We start from the raw sequence: 15,876 nt of genomic DNA, 5'->3' as shown, positions 1-15,876 counted from the left end.
AATGGGTTTCCGCGAGACCCGTTCACACTGCGGAATTTCGACGCTGAAATTGTTCCGCGCAAACAATGAACATGTCCATTTTTTGCGCGGAAGTCCGCGAACACTGCATAGCCGTCAATGGTGATGGCGTAGTGCCGCGCGGTCCTACTGCCGAAGTATTTAGGTGGCGGCCGCCAGAATGGAATCTCAGCTCGCGGAATTCTGCAAGCGGAGATTCCGTTCACAATCCGTAGTGTGAACATACCCTAAAGGAAATCTGTCACCTGCACTAACCTGACGGTATCGAAAGACACTGGTGACAGATTTCCTTTAAATATATTAAAACAAAAACAAAAAGGCAATCTGGTTGCTATGGGAAACTGCACCACTTTTCCTCTGCACAAGGTTTTGCCCCCATAGTGTGTGCAGGTACTAGAAGGGTTAATACAGACAAATGACCTTTTTACCCCTTAAAACAGTTCTGTAGTGAAATATGACTTATCTCCTATCCAAAGGATAAGTTAGAGATCGTGGGGTGGGGGGGGTCCGACTGCTGGGACCCCGTGATCTTCTGAACGGGGCCTCGGTAGTCTGCTGGAAGGGGGCGTGCTGACTCCTGCACGGAGCGAGGGCCGACACCCCCCCCCCCCCCATGTATCCCCTAGAGCAGTGGTCTCCAACCTGCAGACCTCCAGATTTTGCAAAACTACAACTCCCAGCATGCCCGGACAGCCGTTGGCTGTCCGGGCATGCTGGGAGTTGTAGTTTTGCAACATCTGGAGGTCCGCAAATTGAAGACCACTGCTCTAGAGAGAGCGTGTCAGCCATGGCTTCCTGAGGGGGTCGGAACGGCCGGGGCCCCGTTCAGGAGATCACGGGGGTCCCAGCTATAACTTATCCCCTATCCTTTGGATTTGCTTCTGCTTTGGACAGTTCCTGACATGGACAGAGGTGGCAGCAGAGAGCACTGTGGTCAGACTGGAAAGAACTACATAACTTCCTCTGGAGCATACAGCAGCTGATAAGTACTAAGGGAATAAGATTGTTATATAAAAATGATTTACAAACCTATTTACATTTCTGCCACCAGTTGATTAGAATTTTTTTTTCTCTCCAAAATTTCCCCTTTAAATAACCAGTTACAATAAGCCTTCAGGTTATAACAGACACGTGGATACCCAATGTGTATAGTTTTTATACATTTTTTTTGTATAGTAGGCACTACAAAAAAAATGATGCTATATAAATACATTTTTTTTGTTATTTTTTAAAAACTTTTATTCATATACTACTGATTCATGTATTAATAAATGTATTATAGTTGCAGTGGTTTCCAGTCAGTGTGCCTCCAGCTGTTTCAAAACTGTAAGTCCTAGCATGCGCAAACAACCAAAGGCTAGAGGGTAATCTGAGGAAGGGTGCATACCCGAAACGCGTTATTGGTTTTAGACTTAAATAAAAAGAATTTTAATTCTAAATTTATCATCTAATTCGATTCCATCTGGAGAGGGTTTTGCGCCTAGAGGGGAACTTTTTTTTTTACTGCTTTTAGCTTAAAGGCTAGAGGCGTCCTGGTCTGGAAACTCTGGTCTGATGTCTGGGTCCCCAGGGCTGTTTGCAGAGAGTTTGCCCAGTGACTAATTAAAGGGGTACTCCGGTGGAGAACATTATTATTATTATTTTTATTTTTTTTCAAATGAACTGGTGCCAGAAAGTTAAACAGATTTGTAAATGACTTCTATTAAAACATCTTTACCCTTCCAGTACTATTTAGCAGCTGTATGCTACAGAGGAAATTATTTTCTTTTTGAATTTCTTTTGTGTCTTGTCCACAATGCTCTCTGCTGACACCTCTGTCCGTGTCAGGAACTGTCCAGAGCAGCATAGGTTGCAATGGGGATTTTCTCCTGCTCTGGACAGTTCCTGATACGGGCATCAGGTGTCAGCAGAGAGCACTGTGGACAAGACAAAAAAGAAATTCAAAAAGAAAAAAATTTCCACTGTATAATACAGCTGCTTATAAGTACTGGAAGGGTAAAGAATTTTTAATAGAAGTCATTTACAAATCTGTTTAACTTTCTGGCACCAGTTGATTTAAAAAATAATAATAATGTTTTCTACCGGAGTACCCCTTAAGTCACTGGAAAATTTGGTGACCTGATGGGAGCACGGAGTCCCTTATATTATGCTGCAGGTATAGGCAGCAAAGGCTAAAAGGACCAGGCTGGAGGTTCCTCTGATCCAGTGTTTTCTAAACAGTGTGTCTCCAGCTGTTGCAAAACTACATCTTCCAGCATGCCAAAGGCTGTCTGAGCATGCTGGGAGTTGTAGTTTTGCAACAGCTGGAGACGCATTGTTTGGGAAACACTGTTTTCATCAATGCCTAAGAACTGGGGGACATTTATCAAAACCTGTGCAGAGGAAAAGTTGCCCAGTTGCCCATAGCAACCAATCAGATCACTACTTTAATTTTTTAAAAGGCTTCTAAAAACTGAAAGAAGCGATCTCATTGGTTGCTATGGGCAGCTGGTTAACTTTATTTTGAACAGGTTTTGATAAATCTCCCCCACTATCTTTATATCAGGAGCAGGGATAACTACTTATTTTATTACTCCATATAGATTGACTAACAGATCAAGCCCATATTCTTAAACCTTAACCCCATGTATGCCTCAGCTCAGGACCTCGGCAACCATGTCTTTCTTCACCTATAGCTGGTCTGGTTAGAACAGTGTTTTCTAAGGGGTCCCTTAGCAATCCTATGGAGGATCTAACCTAGTGTTTTCTGAACAGCGTGTCTCCAGCTGTTGTAAAACTACAACTCCCAGCATGCCCGGAGAGCCATGCTGTCCGGGCATGCTGGGAGTTGTAGTTTTACAACAGCTGAAGACACACTGTTTGGAAAACACTGGGTTAGAACCAGGGCTGGTTCCAGGATTTTTGCCACCCTAGGCGAAAGCTAATTTTGCCGCCCCCTTGATCCGCACCACCTTACTACTGGGGTGACACACTGTAACAAACCCCCTCCTCATGTAATCTCCTTACTACTGTGGTGACACACTGTAACAAACCACCTCCTCATGTAATCTCCTTACTACTGGGGTAACACACTGTAACAAACCTCCTCCTCATGTAATCTCCTTACTACTGGGGTGACACACTGTAACAAACCACCTCCTCATGTAATCTCCTTACTACTGGGGTAACACACTGTAACAAACCCCCTCCTCATGTAATCTCCTTACTACTGTGGTGACACACTGTAACAATCCTCCTCCTCATGTAATCTACTTACTACTGTGGTGACACACTGTAACAAACCACCTCCTCATGTAATCTCCTTACTACTGGGGTGACACACTGTAACAAACCACCTCCTCATGTAATCTCCTTACTACTGGGGTGACACACTGTAACAATCCTCCTCCTCATGTAATCTACTTACTACTGTGGTGACACACTGTAACAAACCACCTCCTCATGTAATCTCCTTACTACTGGGGTGACACACTGTAACAAACCACCTCCTCATGTAATCTCCTTACTACTGGGGTGAGACACTGTAACAAACCTCCTCATCAGGAAATCTCCTTACTACTGGGGTGACACACTGTAACAATCCTCCACCTCATTTCATCACCTACTATTGGGGTAACACACTGTAACAAATCCCCTCCATGTAATCTCCTTACTACTGGGGTGACACACTGTAACAAACCCCCTCCTCATGTAATCTCCTTACTACTGTGGTGACACACTGTAACAAACCACCTCCTCATGTAATCTCCTTACTACTGGGGTGACACACTGTAACAAACCCCCTCCTCATGTAATCTCCTTACTACTGGGGTGACACACTGTAACAAACCACCTCCTCATGTAATCTCCTTACTACTGGGGTGACACACTGTAACAAACCCCCTCCTCATGTAATCTCCTCACTACTGGGGTGACACACTGTAACAAACCACCTCCTCATGTAATCTCCTTACTACTGGGGTAACACACTGTAACAATCCTCCTCCTCATGTAATCTCCTTACTACTGTGGTGACACACTGTAACAAACCACCTCCTCATGTAATTTCCTTACTACTGGGGTGACACACTGTAACAAACCACCTCCTCATGTAATCTCCTTATTTCTGGGGTGACACACTGTAACAAACCTCCTCATCAGGAAATCTCCTTACTACTGGGGTGACACACTGTAACAATCCTCCACCTCATTTCATCACCTACTATTGGGGTAACACACTGTAACAAATCCCCTCCATGTAATCTCCTTACTACTGCGGTGACACACTGTAACAAATCCCCTCCATGTAATCTCCTTACTACTGTGGTGTCACACATTGTAACAAACCTCCTCCTCATGTAATCTCCTACTACTGGGGTGACACACTGTAACAAACTCCTTCCTGATGTGTCAGCGGTTACTAACTTTCTTGAAGCAGGCAGAGCGGCACTCCTATGAAGACGGCGCTCTAGGCGGCTGCCTATTTTGCCTATAGGCAGAACCGGCCCTAGCTAGAACCTCCATAGGACTGCTGAGGGATCCCTCCTGCCCTTTTTTTTTTTACATCTTTGGTTGACAGTATCATGAGTCTATCCTAACCATTTACATGTCAGCTTCCATATCATTCCAGCTCCATATGGAAGGACCTGTAGGACAACTCACTTGTCACATTCCAGGATAATGACTGAAAACTGTCACAGGAATAACGTTGTTAACAGGAAAGAAGAATTTCTTACCCGGGTATGAGTAGTTCCTTTTGTTAACCAGGTCGATGAACCGGTTCTGGTAGACTGGTAAAACTGGTTTTGTGAAAGTTATTTTTGGCACAGAATGTGTCGTGTTCTGAGGCTGGTTACAGCTCTTATCACAGTGAAAGTGACTTCAATATTCCTTAGGGTGTTACATATGGCCCAATACCGAGCACATGACTGCGGTAGTCTAAATTAAGCTGTGACCTGAAGCCACTGTGCATTACATTGTAAGAAATTCACTAATGCAATATTATTGGAAATATAGACATTGACGAAAAGTTGCTGAGTTGCCCATAGCAACCAATCAGAGCACGTGTTTCATTTTGCAGAGGCCCTTTTCAAAATGAAAGAAGCGATCTGATTGGGCAACTCAGCAACTTTTCCTCTAGACAGGTTTTGATAAATCTGCCCCATTAAGCGGGAGGTCTTAACATTCATGGTCCCTCACTTACTAGAAAAACAGGGGTCTTTAGTCACCCATTCTGCAAACAAAGGTGACCAGGTGCTATGGAAAGAGCTAATTTCTTTGCTGAGTCATCAGAGCTTTTGTCTAGGCTAGGTTCACACTACACCATCTCTGCCCAAGAACAGCCTGCACTGAAGGAATTTTTCTTTTCCTGAATTTTTCTTTTTTCTCTCAAACCACCCAAGTGCAAGTAAAAAAATCAGCAAGTAAAAAGTGCAAATGTGTTCACACAAAAACTATGCACAAGGATGCGGTCCATCGCAAGCCCTTCTCTGAAAGGAGATGAAACCAAACCCTTCGCTTCCGAGCCATAAGGAACCTGCGAGGGTCCAGGTACAATGGCCCACATTTATCATTGCAGTGCAAGTGAAGCATTTTTTTACACCTTTTTTTTGTGTGCTGATAATGTGTAGGACCAAATTTATTAAAAGGTAAAAGAGCATTGATAAATTTTGCACAGGTCACATTTTCTGAAATTTCTGTCTACACATACACCAAAAAGCTACTCCATGTCTGGGCTGGTGTAGTTTTAGGGGCTTTTCAGTGGCTTTGCGCCTATTTTTGCTCCTTTTTACAAAAAGGGGCAATGATAAATCCCTTCTATATCATGTCTATTGCCAAAATCAGTGGATTGCAACTGAAAATCAGTGGATTGCAACTGAAAATCAGCAGAAATGTGTAAACAAAAAGGGGCAAAAAACCCTGCTTGCGCCTTTTTTGCCCCTTTTTTAGACACAAAAAACAGTCTAAACACAATGATAAATGTGGGCCTATGTCCCCTTTCCACAAAGCTACTCAGGGACTGAAAAGCGTTCCCAGCAAGCAATTAGGCGTCAACCAGGTTGGTACCAAGGAACCAGTAAAACCGGTTCGGTACCCATGCCAAAGCAGGAGTACCACGGGGTATAGCAGGGAGGTGAGGAACCTAATGGCCAAACACACCTCCCCTAGAACGGCAGCAGGGACACCCAAAATGGCTACCGCACCCTACCAAATTCTAGTGACACATAAAGAACACAAACGTGAACACAGTGACAAAACATATAAAATAAATAACAGAATATGTGCAGTGTAAAACTGCCCGGACATCCAGCCGGAACTATAAAAATTCCTCTGCAGATCAACAGCCAAAAGGTTAGAGGTGAGTGCTCAGAAGATTGAGAGAAAAAGTGCTACTAGTGGGGTTGCTAATCCCAAGTGAGTTCCGGCACCCTGGGGTCACCACTCCCAGGGCACTTTTGCACCTCAGCCTTCACTCTACCTGAACCTTAGGGCAAGATCCAGAAGGCACAGGTCGCTTCAGGGTCTGCCGATGGACCCCCACGACTGACCCTTGTACACCTGCACCATTCTGTGTGGTTGCCCATCCTGCCTTGGTGGTCTTCCACACCGCCAACTAACAGGAAAGTTACTACATTTGATCTTAGCCAAAAGGCCGAGAAGCCTGCACTAGGACCACTTGGACACTGCTGTCTCCATAGAAGTATTCTGGGTGGATTCTGCTGAGAGTATGAGCAGGATCATTCGACTCCGGGAGACAGCACACAATTTCTGCAAAACAATGGGACTTTAATCAAGGTGCTCCTCCTTTCCAATATGTTTATTAATGACCTTGTAGAGGGAATACAGAGTAGAATTTCAATATTTGCAGATGACACTACACTGGGTAGGGTGATCACCACAGAGGAGGATAATATAATATTACAGAGGGATCTGGGGAAGCTGGAGGCTTGGGCCCAGAAATGGCAAATGAAGTTTAATAGATGTAAGTGTAAGGACTTGGGCCGTAAAAATAATGTAATGGCTTGTGACAAGGACATAGGGGGAGATTTATCAAAACCTGTGCAGGGGAAGAGTGGTGCAGCTGTCCATAGCAACCAATCAGATAGCTTCTTTAATTTTTAAAGAGGCCTGTGAAAAATGAAAGAAGCAATCTGATTGGTTCCTATGGGCAACTGCACCACTCTTCCTCTACACAGGTTTTCATAAATCTCCCACATAGTTTTGCCTCTGTATAAATCAAGTCAGTCAAATACTCCAAAATTGGACACTTGGAGTATTGTGTCAAATTTTGGGCACCTGTATATAAGAAGAACAGAGATTCTTTACTGTAAGAGCAGTGAGACTATGGAACTCTCTGTCACATGATGTTGTGATGTTGTGATGTCTGACTCAATAAACAAGGTCAAGGGGGCCCTGGATATTTTTCTGAAAAAAATAATATTAAGGGTTATGTTTACTAGATTTATGTGGACAGAACGATGATCCAGGGATTTATTCTGATGCCATATTGAAGTCAGGAAGGAATTTTTCCTCTGTTATGGGGAAATTGGCATCAGCCTCATGGGGGGGTTTGCATTCTTCTGGATCAACACAGTAAGGTTTGAGGTTGAACTCAATGGACTCTTGTCTATTTTTCAACCTTACAAACTATGTTACTATGAAAGATTAAAGGGGTACTCTGGTACTGGTGCCAGAAAGTTAAACAGATTTGTAAATGACTTTTATTAAAAAATCTTAATCCTTCTGGTACTTATTAGCTGCTGAATACTACAGTGGAAATTCTTTTCTTTTTGGAACGCAGAGCTTTCTGCTGACATCATGACCACAGTGCTCTCTGCTGACATCTCTGTCCATTTTAAGAACTGTCAGGAGTAGAAGAAAATCCCCATAGAGACAGTTCCTAAAATTGACAGAGATGTAAGCAGAGAGCACTGTGGTCATGATGTCAGCAGAGAGCTCTGTGTTCCAAAAAGAAAATAATTTCTTCTGTAGTATTCAGCAGCTAATAAGTACTAGAAGGAATACGATTTTTTTTAATAGTAATTTACAAATCTGTTTAACTTTCTGGCACCAGTTGATTTTAAAAAAACATTTTCCACCAGAGTACCCCTTTTAAGGAAAGGCTACCCTTTCCTTGAATGGAGAAGCTCCTGGATTGAAGTCCCATTGTTTTGCATACATTTTGTGCTGTCTCCCTTGAATGATACACTGGTGGATGCCTTCTGATACCAGAGGGACTACGAGGCTGCTACTTAAAAAGTGCTGCGAGGTTTTGTGCCCTTAGTATAACAACACTTGGTAAGAAGCCATTTTTCTGTTTGTTTGCTTAGCTTTCCCCTAGCAATTCTCAAGAGATGCGCTCCTTTTTTCTTTTTTTTTTCCCTTTTTTAGTAATGCGAACCTTGCCTTAGCTGTAAAACCACTGCCGAATATGTGCATAGATGTTAAAATAAATCACCTTTCAAATCAAAATGTGTACATACACACATACCTACTACTGAGGCCTGTAAGTATGTGAACATTGATGTAAATGGTAATTTCCATCCATACAGGCAATGAGTTTTTTTTCTTAATGTCTTTACCTCTTAATGTCTTTGATCAGTGTTTCCAAACCAAGGTGCCTCCAGCTGTTGCAAAACTACAACTCCCAGTATGGCCGGTCAGCTTATGGCTGGATATGCTGAGAGATGTACTTTTACAACAGCTGGAGGCACCCTTGTTGGAAAACATTGTCTTAGATGGTCAATCCACAACTCCACCACTATTTCATGCATTTTGTTATGAAATTACCACATAGTAGCTACATTCATATGACAATAATGCAAAAATGTTAACTCAATTAGTTTATTGAACCATAAAGATGTGTCAACTAACAAAACTTTCCATCAACCTTTGAATAATAAATGGTGGTGATAACTTGTTGGGGTTTTTAAGAAAGACGATGAAGGGCGCAGGTAGATTGTTTATATGGGATCCTTTGGCTCACTGAACCTTCTTCTTTTTGGTACAGTGGGTTCATCTTGACTACAGGAAAGATCTAAAGCCTGATTCTGCAAGAAAAAGATAGAGATTGTAACCATTGTGCCCCAGTTCATAATGTACTCACTGCCAGAAAAAAAGGGTCAGACGTTTTCCACACCCAGTATTTTATCAATATCATAGATCTTAGTGCCTATGGTTTGCGTATGTGTGTAGTGAAAACAAAAGGATCGTGTCACACCAGAGAATGTAGGTTATGTAAATGTTGTAAGGAATGTGTGTCAGATCTAGTTATCATAAGTGGAGCAAAATTCCATCTGTTAATAAAATCAAAAGGAAAACATAACGTTTTCAATGTCAAACAATTGGAACATGGTAACAGAATAACATTGTTAGTCCAGGTATTTGAGCTAATATAAAACAGTATCTCACATAAATGAATCACTCCTCACATTTTGTAAATATTTTATCTTTTCATGTGATAATACTGAGGAAATGACCCTCTGCTACAGTGTAAAGTAGTAAGTGCACAGCCTGAATAATAGTGTTTAACCCCTTAAGGACTCAAAGTTTTTTTCCATTTTTTGCACTTTCGTGTTTTCCTCTTCACTTTCTAAAAATCATAATGCTTTCAGTTTTCCACCTACAGACCAGTATAAGGTTCAATGCAGGTAAAGTGTGTCGGCACTGCTATCCCTCAGTGCATCTCCCTTTTTCCGTCTATGTGTATAGCTCAGCTAGCAATGAGTAGGTGAATCTTGTGTGGTGGTGCTCATGTACATAGAAACTCAGGGTAAGTACGATTCCAATAGCAAGAAAAAAGTACAGGCAACTCACCACGTTGTAGATATTCACTCTGTGTTTATTGCTGGGACATGCAGGCAAAGCGGCTCCACGCCGCACTGGGATGCCGAGCACACCACACCTAACAGAAGGGCAGGTGGGCTCTACAAGTGCAGAGGACCTTAGCACAGGTAGGGACACAGACATGGTTACCTCACGATGGTAGTGGGGTACCAAACTGCAGACACGAAGGAAACCGCAGACATCCAAAAGTCCGACAGAATTGAAGACCGACTCAGCACCCAATGGTGTGTCACAACCATGCCCCTTGTAGACCAACGTGGCACTCTTAGAAAAGGGGAACAGAGAGGCCCTCATTTACTAAGAGTATTGTATAGGTTTCTTTGTGGGTTTTAATTCCCTACAATTTATTTTCCACGGTATTTACTAAGATTTCCCTACATTTTCCACTTTCCCCACATTTTCCTTTTTTTTACACATGCTCTGATCTGTGGGGTTTTCCTCAGCTCAAATCCACCACATTTTATGTGGAAACCTTAGTAAATATGTTGTTTTTTTGTGAAAATGTCGAGAACACGCCCCTTTTCAGAGACCACACCCCTTTCCCCGGAGGCCACGCCCCTTTTTCTTAGCAAAATGGAGAGATAGTCGGGGTTTCTTCAATTCTGGCACAAATTCTGGCGCAGACAGAATTTGTGGCGCAGATTCTGGCGCAGACAGAATTTCTGGCGCAATGCGACAGAATTTGGCGCACAACCCGACAAAACATGTCGGGTTTGCAATAGTAAATGAGGGCCATAGTGTAGCTGTAGCCATGAAAAGCCATGGAACCTGCAGGAGACGCCCACACCCCATCTCCTAATGCTGCTACATACCAGGACTGCTGTCGCATATGCAAGAGATGAGGGATGCATGTGGGGCAGGAAACATGCAGACACAGAAGAGGTCCCATGAACCTATAGAGGCACACTTTGTGGTGGATGGAAGGAGTCACCGGCAGGAATGGGGGAAGTGACCTGTTGGATTAGAAAACCATGCAGAGACAGTCTAGCTATCTGGCATAGGGACCATGGCCACACCGGGTCCCGCATTCAGAACCCCACACTAAAAGTGGGCTACCAGCTTGAAGCCATGAGAGTGGCAGGCATGTGGAGAGGGACCTGGTAAAGTAGGGAACCAAACGAACCAGCATGGGGCACATTGCAGAGGGCCCATGGAGCAACATGGGGAGACCCACTTGGAACTATGCCTAGGCAGTGGGTTACCTGAACTTCCGCCATACTGTGGGATATGTATGGAAGTTGACCCCGACGTAGCAGTAAACTACGGAGACAGCTGTCCGGCTGACTGGTGGAGGATTCCTGAGAACACAGGAACACTCCTTCGAATCCTCCCACAGACAATGGGGTACAGGAGTGGGGCCAATCTTATGGGCGACCCAGTGGTGTAGGAGACCATGCAGACTAATGACTGGCAGCAGTCCCTTGTGCCTGCAGGAACCCTCTGACAGAGTCCTCACACCAACAGGGAGGTATGGGAAGCCACAGCTATGCATGCGGCAGCCCAGAGATGGGAGACCGACAGCGGCGGAAACTGTGCAGACAACGGTGTGGCGTAATGAGTGCCCCTTCAGGCGCTGGTGATAATGAGTAGGGATCGACCGATATCGTTTTTTTTTTAGGGCCGATACCAATAATCTGTGACCTTTCAGGTCGTTAGCCGATAACTTATACCGATATTCAGCTATTAACATCCCCCCACCCCCGCCCAGCAGAAGCCGCTGCAGATCAATGATTTAAAGCAGGCGTCCTCCCTAGTCCAACCACCACCGCTGCTGCCCCATTGCCTCCCCCATCCCCGGTTTGATAATTACCTGTTCTCGGGGTTCGCGCTACTTCTGGCTCCGGCGGCATCCTGAGCTGCCACTGTGCGCACTGACGGTGACGTCGCGTTGAGGACGCCACTCGTCATTGCGCTGCGCAGCGTGCAGGACGCCGCAGGACTTTGCAGGAGCCAGAAGTAGCGCAGACCCCGGGAACAGGTAATTATAAAACCAGGGATGGGGGAGGCAATGGGGCAGCGGCGGCAGCGGTGGTGGTCTTTGGCCGGGGAGGCGAGGCGGGGCAGGGGGGCGTGGCATTACTGGCATATCGGCAAGGTAATTGCCAATACCGATAATGTCCAAAATCGTGAATATATATCGGCCAAACCGATAATTGGTCAATCCCTAATAAGGAGACACAGTCAGATAGGCAATAACTGTGCCTCTTTGATGCATGTGGAAGGACAGTGAAGCATAGAAGCCATGAATAGAATCCCCGTCACCCTGGGAGAAAGGGGGAGGCTTAGGAGCCGTGGATTATATCCCCTTCGCCCTGCATAGGGTCCACAGGACACACCAGGTAACTCCACCGGACACCACACACTAACAGTGAGGTACCGGAACTTTGGCCGCAGATACATCAGCCCTTGGAGAAGTGACAGGCGGCAGAGAAAACCATGCAGACCACAGTCTGGCTTACTGGTATGGGTCCATGTAGACAACGGGGCACTTCATCGATCACCTCGCACTAGTAGTGGGGTACTGAAATCCAACCGTGGAAGCGGCAGTTGTGACATGAGTGACAGGTGAGACTACTATCTGGCCTAATAAGAGCAGGTGCAATCCATGGCCACGCAGGGACACTTCCACGGAGACCACGCACTGGACGTGGGGATCCGAGACAACAGAGGAGAAACAGTCCTGACTGTAACCCCGGTATATTCCAAGGGATTATGAAATCCCTGGCACGACCCACCACAGCGAGTGAGAACCCTGGCGAAAACAGGTATGACAGAGGCATACCTCAACTGACTCAATGCAATGTGTCATATTAGGTCCCATACAGGGTGATGGAGACAATACAGGGGCCCCCGTATACAGTCCCAGAAAAAAAGAGCCTAGCAGATATTTTTGGTGCACTGTACCCAAAGATACTGCCATATCGGGTCAATGCATGGGGCCACAGAAGCAAGCTTCGAAATTAGCCCCAGCTAGGGGACATATCAGATATTAAACAGATAAGAACAGATACTACACTTGATCTTAGCCAAAAGGCAGAGAAGCGATAGTTAGTACAGGCTAAGGCTGTAATTTTGTGTCCCCAGAGGTCACAAGGGTGCATGGAAAACAAAGCACAATTTAATTATAGGCCACAAGAGGGCGCCAAACACCCCTAAATGGTCTGAGAGACCAGCAGCAGATTCACTTTTTTTTAATACACACACTAAGTAATTAAGTGTGGAGAACAAGGCGCCTTGCGCTGAATCTGTCCTTATGATCCCCGAAGGTAGAAAGGGCTAGGAAGCCCCCATCATGTCCCTCATGCAGGGACACTAGGAATACTCATGCTGCAGCCTCGGAGCGACGCAGGTACGGAGCAGTGCGCTTGGAAGTGCCTGCCAAGGTGTCACACAGCTCCGAGGCCAGGAGACAAGAGCGGGCCAGACCTGCCAGCTACAGGAATGATCTGTGGGGCGCCCAAACCTGAAGAGGAGGTGCTTCCTGGCCTCCTGGTCCACGCGCTCTCAGGGGGAGAAGAAGGGCGGAGCCACATGCCGCCATAGCACCCTGAAAAATGTAGAGTAGGCGCAGCCTGGTCTCCTATGGCGTGCTGGCTCTGGGGAAGAAGAAGGGCGGCCATGTGCCGCCAAAGCCCTTGACACCCGCCGGCTGAGATCCCAGCGCACTGCCGACCCCCGCAGTGGGGAAAAACATAGCTGGCGGAAAGGAGGAACAGCAAGGCTGCTCAAAGGTGAGACAGAAATGAACACCTGTGGAGGGAGCCGCTGCAAAAGGCTCACAGCCCTCCCATGAAACCCTGAGCGAGCCCTGCAATAAAGGACAGAGACCCTTTTTAAAGAGGGGAGGGGGGGGGTACATACTCACCTGCGAAAGCCATCTTCTATACTCACCTCAGGCGTCTTTAACCAGCTTATGGCCACGCTGCATCATACCAGGCTAAGATAGCGGGGGCGAGCAGGGGCAGTGGGGGACCCAGACCAAGAGTACAACCTCCAGGTGCTGGCCGTGGCAAGAAGGGGTTAACAGTACATACTTTATGTCTGTGCCCCTTCATCGCTTATGGGGGAACAGGTAGCCCCAGGCTCCTGAACACCCACCTGAAAAAGGGAAACAAAAAGGAGAAAAAAACTAACTATACAGCCCTTACTAGAAAATAATAAAAAGATCAGGTCCCAGACATGTGTCTTGCCCCCTACTGACACTAGCTAAAACTGATTATCTCACTTCCAGTGGGCGGGTATATCCTGCCAGGGAGGAGTTAACTTTTTTTCCTAGTGCCAGCGCCTCCTAGTGGCAAGAGCATATACCATCAGTAAGGTGTCCCCTGACCGAGAAAATGTACCACTATCTTAAAGTAGCATATGTCACAGAAAAACGACCTCGGAATCAGACTGATAAGTAAAAGCATCTCATGGTTATTAATGCATAAAGTGACACTGGTCAGATTTGAAAAAAATGCTCCTGTCCTTAAAGGGGTACTCCACGCCTAGAAATCTTATCCCCTAGTCAAAGGATAGGGCATAAGATGTTTGATCACGGGGGTCCCCAGCGGCGATATCGGCTGTGGCACCCCGTTGTCATCACTGCACAGAGCAAACTCACTCTGTGCGTAATGACGGGCAATACAGGGGCCGGAGCATTGTGACGTCACGGCCCGCTCCTTTATTGCAAGTCTATGGGACAGGGCGTTTAAAATTCAAGTTAAACAGCTCTGGCAGGAGCCAGAACTTAAGTTCTTAGGTTTGGCAACTATAGTGGCAGATTTACTACAGTATAAGTAAGTTATACTACACACTAAGTCATAGTAACAACGCCTCTATGTTTTCACAGTTTTAATATACTATAGAATTTTATATTATTTAAATTTTTACCTCTTTGTTGGGCTGTTGTCTTTTCTTGCCTCCCTTAGAAACCTTTGTCTGCTTTTTCTCAGAAATTGTCATTTTCTAAAATTAAGTTAGATCTAAGTTACTTCATGCGCTCTGTACAGTTCACCATGTTGTCCTGTGCGCTCTGTATAGTTTGCTATGTCTGTTATATAACACTTTGGTTAATTTCAGAATACTACATTTTTGTCAACCATCTGTTCTTCATACACCTCATTATAATGAAGGAAAAGAAAGATAGCACTGCTATATGTAAAATGTGTACTGTAAAACCCCCATTGTAATTAATAGGCATTTTGCCAAAAATTGTGATGTAGCTCAAAGGGGTTATCCAGGAAAAAACTTTTTTATATATATCCACTGGCTCCAGAAAGTTAAACAGATTTGTAAATTACTTCTATTAAAAAAAAATCTTAATCCTTTCAGTACTTATGAACTGATGAAGTTGAGTTGTTCTTTTCTGTCTAAGTGCTCTCTGATGACACGTGTCTCGGGAACTGTCAAGTTTAGAAGCAAATCCCCATAGCAAACCTCTTCTACTCTCTGCAGTTCCCGAGACAAGCAGAGATGTCAGCAGAGAGCACTGTTGCCAGACAGAAAACAACAACTCAACTTCAGCAGCTGATAATTATTGAAAGGACTAAGATTTTTTAATAGAAGTAATTTACAAATCTGTTTAACTTTCTGGAGCCAGTTGATAAAAAAAAAAAAAAAAACTAAAACCTTTTTCCTGGAATATCTGTAACAGACACTGATATTTGTTTGCACGGTGCCCACCTCTTTAATAATCAGTGGGGGTTCCAGTGGTCAGACACCCATATCTTAAAAATAAGCCATACATTTACAGAATTTTACTGCACCTGGGTGTGGATACAATGTTATACAGGAGGAAGTGAGCATAACAATGAGAACATAATGTTACCTACAATATGCCAGATGCTAACAGCATCAAAAGTGTCACATCACTGACATTCACAGTTTGTTTAGAGGACACCTGTCTTCTTCTATTTAGCACATTAATTCTATGCAAACAAGCTATCCTGCTGAAGAAACAAAACTACATCATACTAGTTTTCTTCCCTTTAGAGGAAAGCTAATTTGCATACTTTTTACTCATGGAGCACAGCATCAAAATAAGTCTTCATT

General features: G+C 44.7%; 1 protein-coding gene and 1 pseudogene across 10 annotated transcripts in view; both read right to left on the bottom strand.

The window, feature by feature from the left end:
• Nucleotides 1–8,827: 8,827 nt before the first annotated feature.
• Nucleotides 8,828–15,876, bottom strand: part of HORMAD1 (HORMA domain containing 1) — a 124,876-nt gene continuing 117,827 nt past the window's right edge. For all 10 annotated transcript variants that reach the window (XM_056546525.1, XM_056546522.1, XM_056546526.1 and 7 more), the window contains 2 exons: nucleotides 14,716–14,790; nucleotides 8,828–9,047 (listed from right to left, as the gene is read on the bottom strand). In XM_056546525.1, the coding sequence (XP_056402500.1) occupies nucleotides 8,961–9,047; nucleotides 14,716–14,790 (162 nt within the window). In that variant the 3' untranslated portion in view covers nucleotides 8,828–8,960. The remainder of the gene's footprint in view (nucleotides 9,048–14,715; nucleotides 14,791–15,876) is intronic.
• On the bottom strand, nucleotides 12,732–12,889 carry LOC130296160 (U2 spliceosomal RNA; annotated as a pseudogene).

Source organism: Hyla sarda, chromosome 11 (assembly GCF_029499605.1).
Source record: "Hyla sarda isolate aHylSar1 chromosome 11, aHylSar1.hap1, whole genome shotgun sequence".
NCBI lineage: Eukaryota > Metazoa > Chordata > Amphibia > Anura > Hylidae > Hyla > Hyla sarda.
This window is presented reverse-complemented; position numbering and strand designations above follow the sequence as displayed.